At 39.8% G+C, this 25777-nt stretch overlaps 1 protein-coding gene across 5 annotated transcripts; it reads left to right on the top strand.

The window, feature by feature from the left end:
* The first annotated feature begins 8881 nt into the window (after window positions 1-8881).
* ZNF322 (zinc finger protein 322) lies at window positions 8882-24248 on the top strand. Of its 5 annotated transcripts, none has more exons than XM_021099812.2 (3): window positions 8882-9031; window positions 10045-10133; window positions 19888-24248. In XM_021099812.2, exon 3 carries the CDS (start codon window positions 20070-20072, stop codon window positions 21276-21278), a length of 1209 nt encoding a protein of 402 aa, XP_020955471.1. In that variant the 5' UTR covers window positions 8882-9031; window positions 10045-10133; window positions 19888-20069; the 3' UTR covers window positions 21279-24248. The 5 variants fall into 5 exon arrangements, with proteins under 5 accessions (XP_020955471.1, XP_020955472.1, XP_020955473.1 ...); XM_021099813.2 differs by having other exon boundaries at window positions 8882-9173; XM_021099814.2 differs by lacking the exon at window positions 10045-10133.
* Window positions 24249-25777: the final 1529 nt, after the last annotated feature.

Below are 25777 nucleotides of genomic sequence, written 5' to 3'. Positions count from 1 at the left end.
GGGTGCTGGAGGGAAGGGGTGGGATCCACCCCTACAGCCATGTTCCTTGTGCATGCTCTCAGGATGTAGAACACAGACTGCTCCAGGTTCAGGAGCCATCCAGGAGCAGCTGCTGCTTAGCAACAGTTGGGGAGCAGCCCCCACCCTTAGGGCTACAGAGAACACTGAGTGGATGGAGTGACAACAGGAACTGCAGAGCTACAGAGAGCACCCCTATCAGTAGCCCTGCAGGGAACCATGGGAGCAGCTCATTTTCCTGGCATGAGCAGTACACATTCTGCAGCTGACCACAAGAGCTTGAAGAGTCAGTGGGTGGGCAGGCCAAGTGATTGTGAGAACAGCACAAGCAGCACATGTTCCATGGCTGTTCACAAGAGAAGTGAGAGGCCTGGCAGGGAGGTGGGGGTGGTGGAATGATGTGGGAACAGCACAAGTTCTTAATCTACTGAAAGTACTCCTGCCAGTGGTCCTGCAGGGTATCTTGGGAGCATAGCACATTCTGTGCCTAGTTTTAGGAAAAGCACAAGCAGCACATATTCCATGACTGGCTGCAGGAGATGCAAGAGGCACAGAAGGTGGGCAGAGAGAAAACAGGAGCAGCACATAGGAGCCACCAACGGGGGTAGGGGGGAGTGATCACAGTCCAAGCTTCTGTTGCTATAGAGACTGCTTTTTAGCAACAACTAGGGAGCTGACCCTGCCCTTGGGGCTACAGAGAGCACTCCCTAGAGAGGCCAATCAAAGGAACAGTGCCTGTCCCTACAACTACAGAGAACAGTCCCAAGAGCTCCCTGGCATAAGGAGGGACTGCAGGAGCAGCTGCTGACATTGCCAGCTACAGAAAATATCCCTAAGAACTGCCTGGTAGTGGGAGAAGCTGTAAAAGCTGCTGCTGCCCTCCTTACTACAAGAGCAATCCTGTGAACTGTGAACTATTGCCACCTCCCTCACAGACCCCAAGAGACAACTGCTCCCATTGCATACTCTGGGTTCATATGAGCTGCCACCAACCCTGAGAACTCCAAGACTAAGCACCTGCTACTTCATCTACACATCTGCTGTAAAGGGGACCATAAACATAGAAGTTGGATAACTGAGATGACAAAGAAATAGCTTCCAGACAAAGAAAAAAGACAAAAACACAAGATATTGGAAATAGAATGAGGACGCAGATTGAGAAGTTAGAAGAAATGTTTAACAAAGAGCTGGAACACTTAAAGAACAAGCAAACTAAGATGAATAACGTAATATCTGAAATGAAAAACACACTAGAAGGAATCAATAGCAGGATAATGGAGGCAGAAGAATGAATAAGTGAGCAGCTTATTGTAAAGTGGTGGAAATCACTGCCACAGAAAAGAATAAAGAAAAAAGAATGAAAAAAAAAAAAAAACTGAGGGGAGTCTAAGAGGCCTCTGGGATATCATTAAACATACCAACATTCTCACCATAGGGTTTCCAGAAGGAGAAGAGTGAGAGAAAGGACCAGAGAGAATATTTGAAGAGGTTATAGCCAAAAACTTACTTAACTAATATGGGAAAGGAAACACTCACTCAAGTTGAAGAAGCACAGAGAATCCTATACAAGATAAAACCAAGGAGAAACACAGAGAGACACATACCAAACAAACTGACAAAAATAAAATATAAAGAAAATATATTAAAAGCCACAAGGAAAAAGCAACAAATAACATCCAAGGGAAACCCCATAAGGATAACAGCTGATTTTTCAGAAGAAACTCTGCTAGGTAGAAGGGAGTGGAAAGATATATTAAGATGATGAAGGGGAGGAACCTAGAACCAAGAATACTCTACCCAGCAAGTCTCTCATTCAGATTTGATGGAGAGATCAAAAGCTTTTCAGACAAGAGACAGCTTTTCAGACAGCTAAGAGAATTCAGCACCTCCAAACTAGCTCTACAACAACTACTAAAGAATCTTCTCTAAGCAAAAAAGGAAATACTACAATTAGAAACAAGACTATTACAAATGAAAACTATCACTGGTAAAAGTGAAGATAATATAAAAGAAGGAAATCACCCATTGACAAATATATCAAAAATAGCAAGCATGAGAAGAGGAAAGGACAAATGGAGAACACTGAAATACATTTGAAACTAAGAGACCAGGAACTAAAAACAATTTTGTAAATATAGAGATGATTGTATGAGAATTGAATGAGAACCACAGACCAAAAACCACCTTGTACACAAACATAAAAAGGAAAAAGCAAACCAAATACAACACTAAAGATTTAAGCAAATTACAAGAGAAGAGAACAAAAGAGAAAGGGAAGAAAGAAAATCCAAAACATTTAAGAAAATGGAAATAAGTACATACTTATCCATAATTACACTGAATGTAAATGGACTGAATGATCCATCCAAAAGACACAGGCTGGCTGAGTGGATACACAGATAAGACCTATATATATGCTGTTTACGAGAAATATACTTCACACCTAAGGACACATACAAACTGAAAGTGAAAAGATGGAAGAAGGTATTACATGCAAATAGAAGTCAATGAAAAAGTTCTGAAAGGGAAGTTTATAGCGATAAAACCTTATCTCAGGAAAAAGAAAAAATACCAAATAAACAAACAAACCTTATACCTAAAACATCTAGAGAAGAGCAGACAAAGTCCAAAATCAATAGATGGAAATAAATAAAAAATATCAGAGCAGAAATAAATGAAATACAAAGAAAACAACAGAGAAGATTAATGAAATCAAAAGTTGGTTCTTTGAAAAGATCAACAAAATTTATAATCCCTTTGCCAGACTCATCAGGAAAAAAAGGGAGAGGGTTCAAATTAATAAAATTAAAAATAAAAAAGAAGTTACAACTGGCACCACAGAAATACAAAGGATCGTAAAAGACCACCATAAGCAATGATACGTCAATAGAATGGAAAAACTAGAAGAAATGGACAGATTCTTACCAAGGTACAACCTACCACAACTGAACCAGGAAGAAATAGAGAATATGAATGGGCCAATCACAAGTGCTGAAAATGAAATTATGATTAAAAAATTTCCAGCAAACAAAAGTCCAGAGCCTGATGACTTCACAGACAAAGTCTATCAAACATTCAGAGAAGAGTTAACAAAAACCTATTCTTCTGAAACTCTTCCAAGTTTGGAAGAGTGTTGGGAGGAAGGAACACTTCCAAGCTCATTCTGTGAGGCCACCATCAGGGAATACATAGGGTCTACAATCATATCTGCCTTGAGAACTGTAGCTTCTTTTGTACAAAGCAACTTTGGGGCATGATGTTCCTCACATGCATAGCTCCTCAGTTAGTGTCTGATAAATATTAACTGAATGAGTAAATTAAAACTGTTTGCTCCAATTATGTTCAGGCTATGTACTTACTTAGGTTATTGGTTAGGCTGATATTGAAAATATATACTTGTTCCCCAAAAAGAAGAGCCATTTATTAGTTTATAAAACAATCTATTGAGCCAAAAGTTATTTCTCTACTATGTTTTCCCTGATTTTTCTTTCTCCTTTTCTCCCCCAAATTCCAAAGTTTCTTCTAAGTTTGTTTTGAAGTTTTCATTGTCTTGAACACATCAACAAACCATATCAACATCAATAAAAGCATTAAAATTCTTGTCATTAACTTAAAGATATTGTTTCTCAGCCCACCAATAGGGAAGGATTCTTCAAATATAATCATATGTTTGGTGAATTAATAATATTGCAAAATTTCTTTCAAGAGTTCGAGATGTTCTATAAAAAACATTCGAGGCTAGATAGCAGAGCAGCCAGATCTAAGTTCCTATCCCTTGACGACAAAAAAAAAAAAAAATTAAAACAAGCAGAAAATGTGAAAGCTAAGTTTGTTGGGATACTAGAAGCCAAAAGTTTACAGAAATCAATGAAAACTGAATCAAGAAAAAGTCAACTGAAAAGTGGTAGGAATCTTTGTGACAGTTTTACTTGTTCTTGCCTCACTCCCTTTCTGGCGCAGCCACAGTCTGAAAGACAGAAGTGTGTGTCCCCAGTGTGGCAACCTGGTTCCCAGTTCCAAAGAAAGTAGTCCGTGTTCTTACATTATTATATAGGTCTACTTTCTGGGAGCTACCTGAAGGCTGATGTAAAGTACTCATCTCTGTTGTTTGTTTGTCTTACTTAAAACTCAGGGCAAAAAACGTGACAATTCCTTGAACAAATTTTAAGGCAGAAAAACAATCTGAAGACATTTGAGGCAGAAGACTGTATTTGAAACTTAGGATAGGCCTCCTAAAGTATAGGGGGAGAAAATAAGGGTGGAGAATTTCTTTGGAAAACTAGGGCAATCAAAGCATCTATGTACATAGCTTTGAGGCAGTAATATCCACTTAATAATAAACCTAGCCTTCAACAAAGTAACCACTCTCTCTATAGCTGTCACAGGATCCTGCTTATTACTCTTTATACTAGGGAAAAGTCAAAGATCATGCTCAAAACAGATGACACAGATACTGCTAAATGCGTTTGTCTAAGAACGTAATTTTTACCCAGTAAGGGGAGATATAAGTCCATTTCAGCAAAAGGGTGCCATTAGGTTGAGGGCCAAGACAGAAACTCAGTTCCTTGAGTTCTCCTTGGGAGAGAAACATATTCTGGCAAGGAAGGAATGGTAGGATAAAATAAGATATACTCAGAATATCCCTCTGCTATTTCTCTCCTCCAGACTTGAGCTAACTCCCTCCATTTGAGCTCTTTTAAAAGGCAATTTCAGAGATGGCCAAATCTCCAGTGGGTCTTCATCAGATTTCCAAAAGGAAGTTCTGCTTTCTTCACATAATTCACTCTCTCTCTCTACCTACCGGCCCCTCCGTACTACCAACTTTATTTTTTACTTCTTTTAAACTGGGGTCTCTCCAGGTTTTCTTACCTCTTATCCTTATTCAGTGGATATTGCTCCCTCATTATCCTCCATAGCTGAAAGGGAGTTCATTTTTATTCTGCTGTCCATATGCTTTCCAAAAAGAAAAAAATGGGTTCTATTCCTATGGAAGAAGATGAACATGCATATTATTGTAGGAGGGGGGATAATAGCTACAAGACTAATGCAGAAAATAAAGAAACAGGCCACTTGATTTCATCTGGTATTTAACAAAAGAATATCCCTTCTCCCTTTCTCCCATCCCAGATTTCCAGGTAATATCCATATTTATCTTCTTCCATAGGATAAGGACGTGCTTACTTCGTGCGGCAATGTGATTAAGGTCTAACCAATGAGATGCCAGGTAGAATGACTGTGTAGCAGCTTCTTAGAACCTTCCTTTACCAAGAGCTGGCACCTGTCCTTTGCCTTTTCTTGTCTCTTCCTCCATCTATGTAAAATTGGAATGTGATGGGTAGAATTCTACCTACCAGATAAAGGCAACATCCCAAGGAAGACTGGACAATGAACCGGAAGAAACCTGGGGTCCTGAAGATTTTGTGGAACAAAGCCATCATAATAGCCGTAGACTGCCTATTGTAAAGTCTCCTCTGATCCCTCCAGCCAGGATAACTCACTTCCTTTAACGTTCTTATGGCACTTTGCACAGATCCTTCCTCTAGCTCATATCCTATCGAATTAAACTTTTATGATACACAGACATAGCAAAGCAAAGCCCATTCTGGATGACTGACAGTGGATATTGTATTGAGAAGGTACCTGAGATTAAGTTTTTGTAAAGTGGAAAGGAAAGTCACAACTGATTGGTGTTAGTGCCATGGATATGGAGGAAACCAGTAATTTGCCCTATAGATTTGCCACCTCTGAACCAGGCAAATATCTATCTCATTTTTAACTCTGATTTACTATGACCATTTAAAAAAATGTTCTGTTTCCAGTGCCCAACTAGATCATAGGGTAGAATGCAAATTGCATGAATTTTAAAGACAAAATGAAGGGCCCAAATTAATTTTACAACTGTGACAAGCCACTCTGAGGCACTTGTTCATTCTCCTATTGCTTGGTATACTTCTGTGGGAAAATGTGAGGTAGCCTGGGAAATCAGAAGGTGAAAAACAGCAATGCTATTCTATTGGAATTGTTGAAATTAACATGGTGATTTATTTTCTAAAAATATATTACTGGCTTTAATATTTGGGTAAAATCAGAAGATATTTCTTGTGAGAAGAAGATAACTCCTCTGAAGCAGGGTTCTGGTGAGTGACTAATAGAACAGATGAGAGCCCGATGAATTCAGTACCTACAGCTCATTGGGGTTCTTCCCTTCAAATTCTAAAAGTAAGGCTTTCTGAACAAGACCAAAGCCATGCAGATATATTTCCCTCTCGAATTTCAGATTCCTTCTCCCATTCAAGGCTAACTCCTCTCTGTATTGCAGACCCCAGCCTCTCCTATCTTCTAAGTGGCCTCTCTACATCAAACATCCCTTTCCTGATTCCTCATCCTATTAACTTTTTTCCCTTTGGCAACATGTTAAAATCTCCCCCACCCTGAAGGCCCTAATCATTTTAAGTCCTGTGTTCTATGTTAGACATAGTCTGTCTTTCTTCATCTTCATAGCCAAGCTTCTTAAAGAATATATGACACTGTCTTCATCCCCTATTTACCTTTCCACCCACTTCACAGTAGCTGCCCTTACTAAAGATGAAAATCTCTTGATTCCTAAACTCCACAAAGCCTCTATTTAGAGAGGCAGGATAGGGTAGTGGTAATAAGAACAGATTCAGAAGCCAGACTACAAGCTTCCAACCCCCATCCTGCCTCTTATCAGCTGCATGTCTTGCCTAATCACTTATCTTCCTCATCTATAATATGGTGTTATTGTGAGGATTAAAGCACACAGGGTTGTTGGATGATTGAGCTAATACCATAAAGTGCTTGTAACAGTGCCTAGAACACAATGAATATCACGTAAACCTTATCCAGTATTCTTTACCATCTCTTCTGATCTCTTCATAATATTTGACATTGCTCTCAATAACCTTTAGCTCTATTCCCTTGGTTGCCATGACCCATTTTTGTTCATGTTCTTGATCTCCTGACTGCTCCTTATTCTTTATCCTGGTCTCCAGGCTTCCTGTTTTGCTTCTCTCTATACCTACAACTAAAAATTGTACTTCTGAAGATTTTAAGTTTGGGGGTAATTGAGCTATTCCATGAATGAATTCTCAGTTCCTACAATATAAAGTCCATTAGTTGAAATCACATTAAAATATCTGACTTAGTTCCAATCTTCTATTCCAGTCCCATCTTCAACTACTTACTTCTATTCCTTCAAGCTTCACCTCATGCCCCATGTTCTACAGAGTCATGTCTGACCCACTCTCAAACAAATGCTCCTTTTCTCTGCTCCCACACTACCTAATGCAACTTCCACCTCTACCACACCATTTATGATACCTGCTGTCTCCACAGCAGGTTGTGAACCAATAGAGGAATAGGATTGCGTCTTTCCTGCCTTAAATTCCTAATACTCAGCATGATGTCAGGTGAATTGGAAGCACTCAATAAACATTTGTTGAGTGAATACCACAATGAATCTAATGAGCACTTTGCTCAGGTCAGTGTATCTTTAAGGAAAAAGCTGAACAGTTCAACACTTACTGATACTTTCTTATATGCAGTGCAGGGATCAGAACTCAGTTCACTTAATTCTTGTTTCAGTACATTTCTACAATACAGTCACCACTCTTGATGTAGCCATATTTGTACAATGATAGCAAGCATGAGCTCTGGTGGGACTGTTCAAAATTTCAGATTCACTAGTTAATAAGTGTGAGATTTTGAGTAAGTTAATCTCTTCCTGCACCAGTTTTCTCCTAAGATAAAAATAATAAACATCTCATAGAATTTGTTATAAGTTAGATAATATATGGAAAATGCAGAGAACAATGTCTGGAACATATACTCTAAAGTATTAAAATTATTCCAAGTATTAAAATGGCTCTGGATAGAATATTTTGGGCCTACTTGGAAATTTTCATTAAAAACAAACATAAAACTAAGGTGCAGATCCTCTGGGAAAGAATTCCAGAATTAGGAACATGATTAGTTAATCGTGATTTAACTCATTAACCCATATGAATTAACTATATAACTGTTAAGACACTCACCATTCCCTAACCTCAAGTTTTTTCCTCCCAATCCAAGTCCTTAGTCACATTATCCAGGCTTCAGCCCTCTACATTTCTCCTACTCATCCTTTCCTTTTGATGTCTGAGGGCTTTTAGGAAACTTCTTTTTTCATTGAAAGATTGAACAGTAGGAGGTATTTTTATATATACATACATATGTTTATATATTTACTTCATTCTGAAGGAAACCTCATTTCTGCTACAACCCAAACTCAGGGTATTACTTAAGATGATTCTAGCCCAGAAACACAATCAGAAATGGCTGAGAAACCTCTTACTATCAGAGCAGTCCTATCCTCCTCCGCAGTTTTCTCCACCCACACAAAGACAACACCACCCCCCTTTTAAAGCATTTCATCCATCTCTCTGGCCACATCTTCGGTGACAGTGCGCTTCCACTGTGCTTTCGGATCCTCTATTTCTTCCAGATCCTTCGGGGTGTTTTCCTCAGGGTCGGCGACATCCATCTCTTTTGACGCTACTCCTGCTTCGAAACCTCATTCAGCAGCCTTGAGGAAACAGAAGTCGGCAACTAATATTAAACAGCTTTGTTTCTCCTTAGACAAGTTGGCAGCGAGGACCTCTCGTCAATCGCGGACATTCGCCGCGTCAGAAAGAACCCCTAAGTAAAGTCCTGGCCCGCTCCGCCCGGAAACAGTAAGGGCCCGGGAGCGCAGGCGCCCCGGGGCCCCGCCCCTGTTCCAGAGGCTCGGCCCCTATTGGCCCAGAGGCCGGGGGTGGAGAGCCCTAGTTGCTGAACCAGGGATGATCATGTGATTCGCGGGGGCGGGGCTGCGCCTGCAGCTTCCCGGCCAGGCTGAAAGGACAAGGGTAGCTCGCCTTGTCGGCCCTGAAAGCGCCCACTGGATGGCCTGGCCCCAACTGCTCTCGCCGAGCCGCGCAAAGGGAGCTGCTTCTGGCTCTCGTTGGCCTCACAGGTTTGCTTTCCTTCTTTTTCCGAAGGTGGGCCCTTAGATTCACTGCCCGCAGTTTGCGGCCGCCGGGAAGCCCAAATCCGAGTGTCCGGAGAGTAACCGGAAGTGCCGTTCCAGGCGGAGGGGCGGTGCCGCTGCTGCTGGGGTAAGCGCGGCCCGCGGGGCCTGGGAGGGGCATGGCCTGCGGAGCCAGGGATGGGGCAGGAGTCCAGCGGGACCGGAGACACCCCCCCCCCCCAGGCCTCTGCCTTGTAGGAGCAGCCCCAGTTGCTCGCGACCCTGTGGGGTCTGGGAACCCCCTGACGGCGGACTGAAAGGTGGTCAATGAAAAGTTGAAAGAAGAGAAGCTTAGTACTATCGTTCCTGAAGATAATAATAGTAAACACTGCCAGACAGTTTTCTAAGCGATCTGTGTCTTTTATTTTGGGGGAAAAAGCCCCTATGGACGTTGAATGGAGTTCCCCACCCACCGCCCACCCGCATCTTTAATGCAAATTGGTCATGTTGCAGTCGAATCTGTATGCAGGGAATCTGGTTTGATTACTCGATGTAGGGAATCTGGTTTGATTACTCGAATGACCATTTTTGGAAACGGCGTTATATATAATTTTGTATCTTATGCACTTATCAACTGCATGTTGAGGTTTATAGTGGTAGAACAAGGGTCATTGACCTCAGAAGTTGCGGTAATACACTTTACAGAGAAGAAAAATTAGAACAAGTAGAACAGGACTCAGGGCTTTACTATGAAATTAAAGTTAGTCCTTACTCAGAAGGGTTCTGGATGTTGGGAGCTGTTTGTGAAGGGATCGATGGCTGCTAGTGTCAGGTACTTCTTGCAAGAAAAACAATGTAAGCAAAGGTAGAAAAAAGTAAGTTATGGTCGAAGGATATTGATTAGAGCGGGGAGTATAAATGGGACCAATTTTTTGATGTCTAGCTCCAGAAAAATGATAAATTTCGTTTTTAGAAAATAACAAAAATTATTTTCTACGTTATTGATTTTTTTTCTCTAGGAGAGGGAAGACTTGAGTGTTGGGCTTAGTTATGGTCTAGAGACCTTTTGGAGCCAAAAGGAAAACAGTCTTAAGTCTCTGTTGTTACGGTAAGTAGTATATCAAGCTGTATGTTTCTATATAAATGGTGGATTTTTAATGAGGGAGAGGAGGCTGGGAGAGGACAAGAAGGAATGGGAAAAGATACACTGAAAAAGGGAATGACCCTTTCTTAGTTCTTGAGATAACAGAGTGATAAAACTGAGTTCTCTCCTGCCAATTTAAGTGTGTTTTCTACTGCTTTCCAGCATGCTCATTCACAGTAGGCTTTTAGTAATTAATTTGTGATTGATTTTCAGCCCCCAAAAGGCAGTATGCTCAATTAACTTAGGCAGGCCTTGGAGTCAGAAGATAGAGATTTAAATACTGGCCCTGCTGCTGAGTTCTTGCTTGGTTATTTAACTGCCCTCAGCCTCAGGTTTTCTGTAAGGTACAAACATGGTATTAATACCTATTTCACAGTGTTCTTGGGAAGATTAAATGAGATTATCCATGTAATCAAGGAAAGATAAAGGAGATAATTCCTAACCTAGGGCCTGATACAGTAAGCATTATCTGTTCTTTAGCTAATGCTTTATTGACTTTATCTGCTTGTCCCAGACATCCCTTAACTGTAAGGAAAGCCTTGGACTTTGAAGTTCTATGCTCAGCCTGTCTGCTTGGACTTAACATTGCCTGCCTGCCTGCCTATTCTGTACATTCTGACCCTAGCCATGGAAGAGGGGAATAGTCTTTTCCTAGGATGACATAAGAAAAACCTCTTAGAGAAGGATCTTTGAAGGATATATTTGAGTTTGCCAGATAGACCAGTCAGGGCTACTTGTTTAGCCTGTTATATTGTTGCTGGGGCCCAGAGGATGAGGATGGCTCTTTTTTGTTCTGATATTCACTCATATTTTTCCTTCACTCAACAAATATATCCCAGACCCTTGGAATATTGCAATGAACAAAAGACAAAGTGCTAACCCTGAGAAAGAAACAAATTAACAGATATAAATATATACCACAAAGTGGGGTGATAAGTGCTTGGGAGGGAAAACAGGCTGGGGGGGGGGTATAGCTATTTTCGATAAAGTAGTCAGGGTATACATCTTTTTAGGAAATAGTTTTCAGTTAGGACTTGAATCAAATCAAGGAACAAGCTATTTGGGGGAAGCGCAATCTAGGCGGAAGGAGCAAGTGTAAAGGGTCTGATGTGTTCTCTGAGGCTGAAGCTGGGTGGAGGTACCATGTTATGTAGAGCAGTGAAGACGTGAGATTTTATTCTTAGTGTGGTAGGAATCAGTTACAGTATTTTGAACTAGGGAAGGGTCATGATTTACTTTAAGTTTTGACAACCAGACTGTATTTTATTTTCTAGGTACTGACATCTAAAAGACCAAGATATGAATAAGAAAATGATTTCCTTATTCTTCGTTTTTCTTCTTGGTGCCCTACAGTTTATTGGCTATTTAGGACAAATATGATACCCTGGGCTGATAAAATTAGGGAACATTCTAATTCATTTACCAAACTCTGACCATGCTCAGTCTTTTATTTCCATTCCGCTCTCCTTTTTACCTTAGCAATAATACATATTTTAAGAGATGAAACTCCCATAAACCTACCATCTTAGAGTGGGTATTTGTTTATATGGCTGCATATCTTTACTTAGTTGTGATTCTGAATTCTTCCTTTTCCTCCTAACATTTCTCCATAAATGTTTTTCTAGTTTTTGCATAATCTTCCTATTAATCATTAACTGTTTGAGTTATTGTATTATTTAGTTAATTATTTTAAACGGATTTTGAACAAGGCTTTGCATAAGAGGCAGACACAGAGGATGGGCTCAAATATTAGAGTTTTTGTGAATGTAAAGATGAAATTAAGAAAATAATAGAACCTATCATTTATTGAGCGTCTCTTGAGACCCAGGCATTGAGCCAAGTCCTTTATTGAAGTGTCTTAGCGCTCATAGCAACTCTGTAAGACAAGTAACTTACCTATTTTATTAAAAGGGAAGTTGATGCTAAAGGAAGTAACTTACCCAAGTTCTCACAGCTACAAAAGAGCTCAGTGAGAATTTGAGCCAAAATCTGATTCCAGAGTTTGAGCATTCTTTTTTTTTTTTTTTTTAAAGGGCTGCACATGGGGTATATGGAAGTTTCCAGGCTGGGGGGGGTCTAATTGGAGCTACAGCTGCAGGCCTATGCCACAGCCACAGCCTGCGCCACAGCCACAGCCTACGCCACAGCAACGTGGGATCCGAGCTGAGTCTGCGACCTACAGCACGGCTCACAGCAACACCAGATCCCTGGCCCACTAAGTGAGGCCAGGGATCGAACCCACATCCTCATGGATACTAGTCGGATTTGTTTCTGCTGCGCCACAATGGGAACTCCTGAACATTCATTTTTAACTAGCGTAATATGCTGACTCTCAGCTCCCATGTTCCTAAAAAACAAAACAAGGAGTTCCAGTTGAGGTGCATTGTGTTAAGGATCTGGCTCAGATTCAATCCCTGACCTGGGAAGTTCCATTAAAAACAGCAATGACAACAACAAAAAAGATATGCTTAAATTTTGGAATAATTTCAGATTCACAAAAAAAGTTGCAACATAATACGAAGACTGCCCATATGCCCTTCACTCTCAGTTTGTGAATGTTAATGTTTTACTGTGTTTGTTTTATGAGTCTACTTATTTCTCTATACATACATGTACCTATATGTATATGTATATATTTTTTCTGAACCTTTTGAGAGTGAGTTATAGACATAATGCCTTGTCTCACACTATGAGAGAATTAAGCCCTAAAGTCCTAAGACATGCTGAGCCCTAAAGTCTTAAGAAAATTCAGTCCTAATGTAATGAATTAACTTTTCTCCCATGCAGGTTCAGTGCTACTAGCTATGTGCCATCCTTGGGAGAATTAAAAAATAGTTACTCAAATCATTTTCTGGAGGGCTTCATTCTTTCCCAGAACTCTAGTTGAGAAAGCCTGTCCTAAATACTCAATTGTTTATTTCCTAAAAATGAGGCTGTTATGTTATTACTGTTAGCAAAGTCAGGAAATTAACATTCATATAATACTATTATCTGATCTTTAGAACTTGTTTTAGTTTAGCCACTGTTCCACTATTGGCCTTTTTAGAAAAAGAAAAACAGGTTTTTTTTGTAGTCCAAGGTCCAATCCACTATCACCCATTTCATTTAATTGTCATATCTTTATTGTGGAATACAGCCTTAGACTTTGTCTTTTATAATCTTGACTTTTTTTTTTGCTTTTTAGGGCCGCACCTGCAGCATATGGAAGTTCCCAGGGTAGGGGTCCAATTGGAGCTACAGCTGCCAGCCTGCGCCACAGCAACAGCAACGCAGGATCCGAGCTGTGTCTGCGAACTACACCACAGCTCACAGCTCATGGCAATGCCGGATCCTTAACCCACTGAGCGAGGCCAGGAATCCAATCCGCCTCTTCATGGATTCTAGTCAGGTTCATTACCACTGAGCCTCGACGGGAACTCCCTTGACATTTTTAAAAAAGAGTTTAGGCCACTTGTTTGGCAGAATTTCCCTCAATTTGGATTTGTCTGATGTGTCCTTGTGGGATTCAGGTTATATACATTTTGGGCACCATGGCACTGTATTGATGTTCTTTTCTTTGCATCAAATTAGGAGGTAATTATATATCTTGTTACTGGTGATGTTAACTCTGATCATTTGGTTAAGGTGGTGTCTCCCATGTTTCTATGCTGGGTTTATTTGGTTTTTATAAGATTGTTAGAATTCCCATATGAAATGCTCTGGAGTTAGTGCTTTTTTGTGGAATACTTCCATAATAATTTTCTCAATTTAATCTGTGCATCTTGGTGTTTTAAAAGTGTCTCTAATAGGGTCGATTTTGGTAAACTGTTTCATAAATGTTCAGTAAATCGTTCCAGTCTGTCTCATGGGTTATTTGTATGGAAGTTTGCAAAGAAGTATTTAAGACTATAAATATTTCTTTGATCACTGCTTTAAATTTCTCCCTTAGATTACACTATGTAATATTTTCAGCTACCAGTGTTTAAAAATTCTGTCAGTTTCCCATTTCCCCACTGAAGAATTCTGTTAATATTATTTCCTCATTTGGGTGAGGCTTTGCATTTGACATTTCAATACATCTCTAGTTCTACTGCAGAGTGTTGTTTATGTCGCTTTATGGAACTTACTGATTCTTTCGTTATGACCTAATATATGACAGGTTTTTCTAGTTTGTGTATGCTTGAGAAGAAAGTTTATTTCCTTTTATCAGGGTGTAAACCTTGATAGTTAATCCAGAATCTAATCAGATTTTTAGGCCTTCTACATCATTATTTATCTGGGATCTATTTTGTAAATCTTTTTCTGACTGAAGCAGTAAGTTTTCTTATTATGAGTGTTTTATTTCTTGGTATCTACTGTAGTTCTTGCTTTATAAGGTGACTGCTGTGTAATTTCATATATAGATAGTCATAACTATTATAAATTTTATTGTAATTATGGTTTTCAAAATCAAAAGATGTCCTTTATCATGTTTAATGCTTTTTACTCTACTTTGTCTAATACTGTGAATACAAGCCCAGCTTTTCTCATTTCTCTTTGCCTGATATTCCTTTTCCTATCCCTTTATTTTTAACGTTTCTGAATCACATTTTTTTCAATGTCTCATATATAGTTGCATCTTGCTTTGTGAGCCACGGTAAGAATCTCTTTTAATATAGGTGAGTGTAAACTCATTTAAATTTATTGATGTGATTGATATCTTTGGCCTCAACACTGTCTTATTATGTATCTGCATTCTAGTTTTTTTCTACGTGGTATGTTTTCATTCCCCTTTCATTAAGATTTTTTTTGGGGGAATGATTTTTGTTATAATGGCCACCTTTGTACTTAGATCTTTTTTAATGCTTTTAGTCCCATTTTCTTATTGAAACTTTATCTAACTTTCTTTTAGTTTTTAATGGAATTCTTTAATTCCTACCTACCATTAATGCAGTAATCGGTGAAGTTATTTTACTTCATTCTTGCCCTCTTTCTTCTCCTCCTATTTTTTAGTTGAATTGTTCCTGTTTTATTAGTACACAAAGTGTTAATAAGATTGCTAGGAGTTCCTATCATGGCTCAGCAGAAATGAATCTGACTGGTATCCCTGAGGACACAGGTTTGATCCCTGGCCTTGCTCAGTGGGGTAAGGATCCTGCATTGCTTTGGCTTGGCGTAGGTCAGTAGCTGCAGCTCTGATTCAGCGCTTAGCCTGGGAACCTCCAAATGCTGCAGGTGTGGTGCTAAAAAGAAACAAACAAAAAAAGATTGCTAAATTCAGGATCACTTTACTATTTTTGTCATTATGGTAAAGTTTTGTTTTTGTTTTTTTAATTGGATGGCATTTTTAGATGATAGTGAGGAGGTTAGATCATGCTTTTCTTTCTTTCCTTTCTTTTTTTTTTTCTTTTTAGGGTTACGCTTGTAGCATATGGAAGCTCTCGGGCTAGGGGTCTGATTGGAGCTGCAGCTGCTAGCCTACACCACAGCCACAGCAACGCTGGATCCAGGTCGCATCTGTGCCCTACACTGCAGTGTGGGGCAACACCAGATCCTTAACCCACTAAGCAAGGCCTGGAATCAAACCCACATCTTCACAGACACTATGTCAGGTTCTTAGCCTACTGAGCCACAGCAGGAACTTCCATTAGATCATGCATTTTTACATTTTCCTTTTAAAAAAAATTTTTTTTTTCCTTCATCCTGAAGGACCTTGAATTTCTCTTTCACTGTACAGTCCAAAGGGTTCCTCTCTCTTCTTTTTTACCTCCTCTTTCTCAAAGAATTACCATTTCTGGTACTTGTCTCTTCAAGTGTTATATGCATGCCAAGTCTCTTCCTTATATTCCGTTCTGATGAGAATTCTCTAAATAATTTTTTTGTGCTTAAAATGGGTCTTCTCTTTCTGGCAGTGAATTTTAGGTTGATTTTTGCTCACCGCTAGCCCGAGGCCTCCTCTCTTTACCCCACCTTCCTGTATTGCTCTTTCTTTTGTTGGTAGTTTGCAACTAGAATGCGAAAGAGTGTTGGCTGGGATTTGGTGAGGGTTTTGTGTAGTGCCTTTGTTTTTCTTCTTGTTAATTTCTTTTAAAGGATGTGCTGGGAGATTTGCATTTCTGCTGCTATTATTACCCCTCTCTAAGTTTGTTTTTTGTTCTTTATATTTCATTTTCCAGAGATGTTTTGTTCTTTCTTTTTCCGTATTTAAGTTAGCTTTCCATCCACTGACTGAAATCAATTTTAAATCATTGGCACAGAAGGTCGTAGGTTTTCTGAAAAATCCCAGTTGAATTACATTTATGATTTCCCTACATTTCAGTCTTTATTGAGTTCAGGCTAGGGGATGCTAAGGGGATTAAAAACAAAAACAAAAATAGTAAACTCACTGCTAGTTGGGTTGCCTTAAATTTTAGTCTTCCTTGATCTGTGTGCTATTTGCTTTTCAGAGCCCTCAAATAACTGGGCCATACATACTGTCCAGATTTCATAGTTGCCTTCAGTGGGAGAACAAGGGTGGCATGTATTTATTCCTTACCTAGAAGTGGAACCATGAAACATGTCATCTTAATACTGGCATCTATGGAACAACTATAGAGAGCCTTAGCTATATGTCCTCATATGTTATCTGTGTCTGAGTAGTTCCACTTTTGCTTCTGATCCTCAACAGAAAGATTGTTGAGGGAATTGAAAGTTTCAGTGACCCGGAATAAGGCAGGTTTAAAGCTGCTGAAGGAAGAAATCAGTGGACATGTCTGTGTTCTCTAACTTTGTTTTATGCCCATATATGACTGCCTCCTGAATTGTTTATGGCTGAAATAAAATCAACTTAGACTGTTGTAAATTTTGAGTAACCAAAATTGAGAGATTGCGTGTCCTCCAGTGAAGGAAGGGTGCTGATACTAAGGTGGTGGTTTTGTTATAGTCCCAGCATATTTTGTATGGTCTGTTGTACTTGGGATTGGGGCAGCCTGTTCTGTGGGGAAGGTGATGCCTTGGTGTCTTCAGAATACCACAGTGATTTAGTGTTCAGAGCCCTTTACTCGAATGTTGTTAGAATCCCAGAGAAGCTATTGATTTGTGCCAATGGTTTTAAAGTTCTTTATTGTCCTTTTTCTCCAGAGAGTCATATGGGGTGGCTAAGGACAGGATTATTCTCTTCAGAATTGAATGTAAGGAATTGTGTAAGGAAACCTATCTGTTCTTTTTTAGGAAACTCTAGTTTACCCATTTTTAGGTACTTTGAATGAAATGATCTGGTGCTAAATCCTCTGATATATGAGTATTTATCCTTTTCTCAGCAGTAACAAGTCCGACTAGTATCCATGAGGATGTGGGTTTGATCCTTTGTTCTCGCTCATTGGGTTAGGAATCCAGTGTGGCCGGGAGCTGTGGTGTAGGTCACAGTTGCGGCTCGGATGTCATATTGCTGTGGCTGTGGTGTAGGCTGGCTCCAGCTCCGATTAGACCCCTAGCCTGGAAACTTCCATGTTCTGGGGGTGCGGCCCTAAAAAGACAAAAATATGAATAAAATCCCTGTCTTTTATAAAGGGCTCACAGTCTATGGAGAAAAATAAAAGAGGAAAGGAAAGGAGTGTTGTAAATGTGGATGGAGGTGTGTCAGAATTTAAAATAGGAGAGTCAGGCATAGGCTTGCTGAGAATTTGACAGTTTGCTAAAGATTTGAATGGGGTGAGAGAGGGAGCCCTGAAGATCTAGAGGAAGAGCACTTTATCCAGAGAGACTACACCCAGACCGTGAAATGGGAGTGGTCCTGGCTCATTTGAACAGCAAGGAGGCTGAGGTGACTGGGGTGCAGGAAGCACAAGAAGGGCAGGCAAAAGAGTCAGCGTGGTCACTAGGAGTCAGGTTGCTTTGGGGCTCTAGTTTCTAATAGGAGCAGTTTTGGTGGGATGGTGAAGGTGAGCGTTTGCTTGGAGTATGTTGCAGAAACTTTGGAAGATGAGAGTTAAAGACAATGAACAGATTGATTTCTTTTGAGGAATTTTACTGTAAAGAGAAACAAGTGGAACAGTAGCTTGAGGGTGAGGTGGTTTAGAGACGTTTTCTGGTTGGTTGTGCTCTTGTCTTAGGAGAGAGGTAATAGCTAGTTTGCTGATTAGCGTGACCCAATAGAAAAGAACAAAGTGGTAATGCAAGGGAGGATTGAATTGCTGGAGTGATGTCCTCATGTAGAAAGGGGGTGGAATCCAGTGTGCTGATAGAAAGGATGTTCTTAGATTGAGCAGGTGCACTTTATCGTCCACAATAATAGAAAAGGTGGTTTGCATGACCACACTTACAAGAGCTTGGTTGATGTAGTGGTGAGAGCAGGTGGAAGTGTGTTCTTTTTTGTTGTTGTTATTTTTATGGTTTTGTTTTTTGGCTTGCCTAGATTTTCTAAGTAAAATAGGAAGCCACGACATCAGTTTTTACTCCTTGGCTGAGGGTGGGGGTTTTGAATATATGAGGAGAAGGTCAAACATGAAATGATCACTGAAAAGAGTTAAGTGTGAAACATGTGGAAAATGGAGTTTCGTCCCCGCTGTTTCTCATGTTTTTTCTTTAGTGTATTGTTGGCAGGTTGATAAATGTAATGACTTATAACTCCCTTTTCTTCTCTGTTGAAGCAGCCCTGCATTTTTCTTTAGGATTAGTCTGTATTTCTGCATTTCATATTGGCCTTGAATCTTTAGTCTAGTGGTGTAGCCCTGGGAAAAATAGGTCCTGAGTAGAAAGGATCTCAATGTCTTTCTCTTCTCTCTCTCTCCTTTTTAATCTCCTAGTCCTTTGAAAATGTGGCTGTGTCCCTTACCTAGGAGGAGTGGAACCATTGGACTCTGGGCAGAGGGCTCTTTTCAGTAATATTATGAAGGAGAATTATATAATTGTGATCTTTGTGTGTAAGGATTAATTTCTTTAAGGTGCTCAGTCCTTGGGTCTTTTAATATATGTGCATCCCACTAAACAGGAGAAAACCTTTTCCTTGTCTCTTCACTATACAAAGAAAAGCATCATATAGTAAAAGCAAGTTTGAAGCCCAGGCTTGTATCTGTAACCAGAATTTTTTCTTTTTGAACAAGGTTTTTGCTCAGATGATCACACCAAAGTAGAGTGTTACGCCCCCTTACTGTTATTGGAAGAGCTAACACAGAGTGCTTCCCATGAGATATATGGTGACTGATTTGTAATTCAACTCAATGATTAGTTTATTTACATTATTAATCCTGTTTATAGATGAGGAAACAAGATACAGAGTGGTTAAGTAACTTGTCTGACATGACACCGCCAGGATGATGGAGTCATAGGAGCTTTTCTTTCTCTTTGCACTGGGAATTCTTTTTTTTTTTTCATGTATTTTGTTGTTGTTGTTGTTACGCACTGGGAATTTTAACGATCACTAATCATTTCCTTCCATACCTTTCTACAGAAAGAGTTACATAAATATTCATAGTCCCTTTCCAGTTGTTTTCTTCATGAGTAGAGATATTAATTACTAGATCTGTCTTGATTACTAATTTGAAGCAAGGGCAAGAGGAAGAATCCTGGTTTGGAGATCACCCAGGTTCATTAAAGAAACAATTCTTTCTGTGTTGCTGGTCAGTTTTTTATTAGCCAAGAGGAAGACTCACCGCTTTAACTCTGTTAAACCTAGAGCACTTGTGGACTCTGATGCCGAAACTCTCTTTTCTGAGGCAGTTTTAATTTTGAGCATTTTTATTAGTTATAGGAATATAAATAACATTTCTTCTTTGTTTCACAGGGTTGGTAATAACAAGGAAAGAATTAGTGTATAGGATGCTGGAAACTTGTAGAGAGGAACTGCTCGTGACTGAAAGGCCTAAAACAGATGTATCTTTCAAGTGCTTATCAAGAAAATGACTATGGAGAACATGATGGGTCAAGAAGACCGGTGGAAAACTCCCTAGGAGAGAGCCATAGAAAATGTACACTTCCGAAGAAAGATATAACCAGAGAACTCAAAAACGGAAAATATATCATGTATGCCCTCAGAAGGGTAAAAAGATTTTTATTCATGTGCATGAGATTACTCAAATAGATGAGCAGATCTACCAGTGCCTTGAACGTGAGCAGAACTTCTGTGAAAATTTAGCTCTTATTATGTGTGAGAGAACCCATACTGGGGAGAAACCTTATAGATGTGATATGTGTGAGAAAACCTTCATCCAAAGCTCCGATCTTATTTCACACCAGAGGATCCACAATTATGAGAAACCTTATAAATGTAGCAAATGTGAGAAGAGCTTCTGGCACCACTTAGCCCTTTCAGGACACCAGAGAACACATGCAGGTAAAAAATTCTATACGTGTGATATCTGTGGCAAGAATTTTGGTCAGAGCTCCGACCTGCTTGTCCACCAGCGAAGCCATACAGGCGAGAAACCATATCTGTGTAGTGAGTGTGATAAATGTTTCAGCCGAAGTACAAACCTCATAAGGCACCGAAGAACTCACACAGGTGAGAAACCATTCAAATGTCTGGAGTGTGAAAAGGCTTTCAGTGGGAAATCAGATCTTATCAGCCACCAGAGAACTCATACTGGTGAAAGGCCCTACAAATGTAACAAGTGTGAGAAAAGTTACCGACACCGTTCAGCCTTCATCGTTCATAAAAGAGTTCATACCGGGGAGAAGCCCTATAAGTGTGGTGCCTGTGAGAAATGCTTTGGCCAGAAATCAGACCTTATTGTACACCAGAGAGTCCACACAGGTGAAAAGCCGTATAAATGCTTGGAGTGTATGAGAAGTTTTACTCGGAGTGCCAACCTCATCCGGCACCAGGCAACTCACACTCACACTTTTAAATGCCTTGAGTATGAGAAAAGCTTCAACTGTAGTTCAGACCTTATTGTGCATCAAAGAATTCACATGGAAGAGAAACCACATCAGTGGTCTGCATGTGAGAGTGGCTTCCTTCTGGGCATGGACTTTGTTGCCCAACAGAAAATGAGAACTCAGACAGAGGAGTTACATTACAAATACAGTGTCTGTGATAAAAGCTTCCACCAGAGCTCAGCCCTTCTCCAACATCAGACAATCCACATTGGTGAAAAACCGTATATCTGTAATGTGGGTGAGAAAGGTCTTGAGCTCAGCACTCCCCATGCATCGGAAACCTCACAAATGTCTTGACTGGACAAGAAGGTGTAATACCATAAAAAAATACATTTACAATGTAAGAAAACTCCTTAAGATGAAGACCTCTAAGCAAATCTCAGACTTTGCTCAGAGCTCAGATTTCACTGGGGACCAGAGAATCTACGATTGTAGGAAGTCAAAAAATGGTTTGCCCAGAGAGCTATCCTTGCAGAACCTTACCAGTCACTCCAACGAGAAACCTTACAAAGGACCTGAGTTTGGGAAAACCTTTAGTTCAAGCTGAATCTGATTTCCCATAAGAGGATTCATACAGGTGGGAAACCTTAGAAATTTGCTGAGTGTGAGAAAGCCTTCTAGCAATGCTTGCCTCTCCTCATTTGATGAGAATTTACATCAGAGGACACCATTTTACATGTCCCGTGTCAACAGTGCCTCAGGCAGTATGTACATCTCATTGGATGTCAGAAAACCCAATTTGGGAGAAACCCCAACAGGTGTGAAGAAAGCTTCTAACAGAACTATGACTTTCTTAGCCATCAGAGAAGCCATACTGGTGAAAGTTTGTATTTATTTGTCTAGAATGTGGCAAAAGCATTGGTTGAAGAGCCTTCTTGGGTTTGCAAGAAAAAAACCCAATCTGAGAAAAGACCTTATGAATTGTCTGAATGAGAAAAGCTTCCGTCAATGATCAGCTCTTGTGGTACACCAGGGAACTCAGATAAGTGAAAAATCCTATACATACCTGGAGTCTGAAAAAAGCCTTGCTAGAAACCCTTACCTTATTGGGCCCCAAAGAACTTACTCTGCAGAGAATTTTCTTCTAGTAAGAGATCTGACTGTGGACTGTGTATGTTTAATAGGCCTGAGAAGAATTATTCTCATAGTTAGTTGACCCATATAGTAGAGATGACTTTTAATGGAGTCAGTATGTAAACAGTTTGTTTTTAGATGCCCAGAAGCTTGTTCTGGGAGGAGCTAGGGCAGGTCACAGAGACCTGATGGGTAACTCAGGTAAAGATGCTTTTCTTTTATCTGAACCACTTCATGATTGCTTTACTTTCAGTTTTTAAAATTTGGAAATCCAATAAAGGAAAGGACTGGAACCTTGAGATAGAAGGTGTGGCATGTGTTACTGTTGGGGAAGGAAGTATATTGCTTTTGCCTCTGTTGATTTTTTCATTCTTGACTAGACTGGGGACTAGAGTGTTGATAGTAGCATGGGAACTTTTGCTGGTTGTGAAAAGAACTGAACAGCCAGGGAGTAGTTATCCTAGATCAAAACTCTCCCCAAAGTTTCCTCTTTGGAGGGCCAACCTCATAAAGAGGCAGAATACTCAGCTTTTTTACTTGGTGTGAAATGAGGCACACCCTCAAAAGTTTCCTTTCCCCAAAATATCTTTCAGATTATTACTGGTATTTGAAATTTCAGCTTTACGGATTCATTTCTTCTCAACTCAGATATGCAAATTCCAGGATAATCCTTATGAATTGCTGGTATCCATATTTTTGTGACTTCATTTTTCATGTTTAAGTGATAAGATAGCCTCATCAGGTCCTTGAAGATGATTAAGGGAAAACTGAAAGAAAGGTTTAAGCCTGAGTAGCCACATGGAAAACATATTAGTGGAGAGGCTAGGCTTTGATTTTGAGTATCCTGACTCAAAGGCTGTTTGTTTGTTTGTTTGTTTTCATTCCATTATCTTGCTGTTTATAGCACATTCAAGCCCCATAACAATATACCTTTGATTTATTTCGGTTCTGCCAAGGAAAGCAAGAATACTTTTTATTCCCAAGGAAAGGATTGCAGTCACCACAATATAAGGTATATGTTTGTCTTGTAATGTTGGATTCTAAATGCTAGAAAGGAAAAATATTTGGCCGATTCACCAGAGGTTCAAAGATAAACACTTAGCTCCAACCTGACAGAATAATTACGATTACCTCTAACATTCTCCAGAAATACTATAATTAATCCAGGGATCTTTAAGTGGGCACTTCTGAGGTCTTTTTCCTTCCCTCAGATTAAAAGACGTTTAATATAAATACTTAAGATTCCTACAGTATTTTGGACTGTAGACTGGTGAATAAATATTTTGGGTCCTCTGGTTTATCTTAGCAAATCCTGAACTCCAGAGAGCATTGGTGTTCAGACTCATGGAGGTGGCCAATTGCTACAATGCCACCTTGCATAGAGTTCTTAGCTTTGATCCTAATTACTGGTTGATGACCTTGAAAATATTAGGGTCAGTGGATATAGCTCATAGTGATAATAAGGAATCTGATTCTTGGGTGTTTTTTTTTTTTTTTTTTTTTCTTTTTTCTTTTAGAAAACAGATGCTGGAAGTTCATTTGATCTGATGTGTTTTAGTAAATTTCATAACTAGCTCCTAACCATGATAAGTTACTCAGTGTTTTAAAATGCACAAGATGTATTTGTTTCTCTTGGGTGAAAATCATGCCTATCACTAGTATATGTTTGACATTTGTGATTCTTAAAATAGTATTGGGTTTATGGCATGGTGGTGATGAAAATTAGTCCTTATGGCTACTTGTTAGTCACTAGAGAGAACTTGGAGAAGGGAACAGAGTTTATGTCTTTGGCAGGGCAATGACTTACCCCTTCTTTCAACTAATCTTAATGGTAATTGTCCCTAGTCTAAGTAAATGAAGGGCGGACCATCCCTCAAACAGAGAACTTTGGGGTATGAAACAGGTCTGAGGGCCTTTAACCATGGGGGGAAAAGGTGTTGGTATTACTCATACAGCATAACCTGAGGTTGGAAAGGACCACTTGGGAGCCTGTAACCAAAACTAGAAGGTAACTTCTGGAATGGATGGAGGTTCTCTTGAAACAATGCCAACGTAAATCTACCTCAGGTAAGTAGTTAGAGTAACTTTTTTAAGATTTCAGACCAAATGAGACACCTGTATTCAGTCAGTGTATTCCTGTGCTTTAATGTTTTTGTTTTCCCTTAACTCTTAAATAAACATTGTTCTGAAAAACTCCATTTTTTTTTGTCTCCACTGTGCAAAGAAAAAGCATTTCCCCAACAGTTGCATTAGAATAAAACAGTTGTATTAGAACAAATACACTTTCACAGTGTATATGTATATCAAATCATCATAATGTACACTTTAGGTAGCTTACAGTTTTGTCAATTAGACCTCAATAAAGTTGAAAAAAAAAAAAAAGAAAATGGATATTCCTGTGACCCTTAGGCCTGGTGGTGATGTTAGCCATTGGACCATCTCTAGAATTCCAAGAATTTTTTTGTGCTAAGGAAGGGAGTGAATGAAAACTTGGAATTATTGTCTTTGTTCTGCTGTAGACATTGGTTCCTTTTGGAGCCTTCCTGCTGCATTACATAAATACCACAGGGAGGAGTATAGCTTAAAATGACTGTTAAGGGCTAAAATTCAGAAACAGCAAAACAGTGAACTACACCCTCAAAGTTAAGGAAAAATTTGAATTTTCAGTTCCCAGTGGAGTCCACATATGGCTCCAGTTCTACCGCTTCACTTGTTGGAGTGGAATAAGGGGGGTGGTGTAAAAATGGTGGCATTGGAGTTCACATCGTGGCTCAGCAGAAAAGAATCCAACTAGTATACATGAGGATTCAGGTTCAGTCCCTGGCTTTGCTCAGTGGATTAAAGATCCGGCATTGCCATGAGCTGTGGTGAGGGTCATAGATGTGACTCAGGTCCCATGTTGCTGTGGCTGTGGTATAGGTCTGCAGCTGCAGCTCTGATTCCACCCCTAGCCTGGGAACTTCCATATACCGCCAGCTGCCTCCCCCACACCCCAAAAAAATAAAAAATGTTGGCATTGGTTTACCTGTGAGGTTTTGTTCCAGTTTACATCTATTTGCTCTGTGACAGACTAGGTCCTGGAATGTGTGTGTGTGTGTGTGTGTGTGTGTGTGTGGTAGATTTACAATGCTGTACATTTTATGCTGTACAGCAAAGTGATGTAATCGTATCTATATGTTCTTTTTCTCATGTTATCTTCCATCATGTTCTATCACAAGACATTGGATGTAGTTCCCTGGGCTATACAGTAAGACCTCATTGCTTATCTCATCCTCCAGAGTTTTAAGTGGCTTTCATTGTGGGAAAAGAATAAGAGTTAAGACAGTTGGAAGGATGAAGAGAGGAAGGCAAGATGATACCACCTCAAGTTTGGTTTTTGCCTCTGACATGCATATAGAGTGGTGTGACTAAAACATGGCCTGCATGTGGATTTCATGCTCCCCCTGCCCTCCACTTACAGTGATGCTACAGCCTAACATGTAACGGCTGTGGTGAGAAACATTTCTGTTTCTAGCCATATCCTCTGCAAGTAATCCAAAGAGAAATGCTGCCACACTCTCTCTGGTCAAAGAAAGGAAAGGTGATTCCTAGTACACACACATGTCACAAGTATTTCTTGAAATAGTTCCTCATGTTTCTTTCTCAGGGGGAAAAAACTTGTAAAGCAACTGAAGTTTCTTATTTCATGCCCAGAAGTTTAGCTCGTGCCATCACTTTGCCCA

Source organism: Sus scrofa, chromosome 7 (assembly GCF_054392235.1).
Source record: "Sus scrofa isolate SSC_HxYL_T2T_F1_AM1 chromosome 7, Sscrofa_HxYL_maternal_Yorkshire_Landrace_v2.0, whole genome shotgun sequence".
Classification (NCBI taxonomy): domain Eukaryota; kingdom Metazoa; phylum Chordata; class Mammalia; order Artiodactyla; family Suidae; genus Sus; species Sus scrofa.
This window is presented reverse-complemented; position numbering and strand designations above follow the sequence as displayed.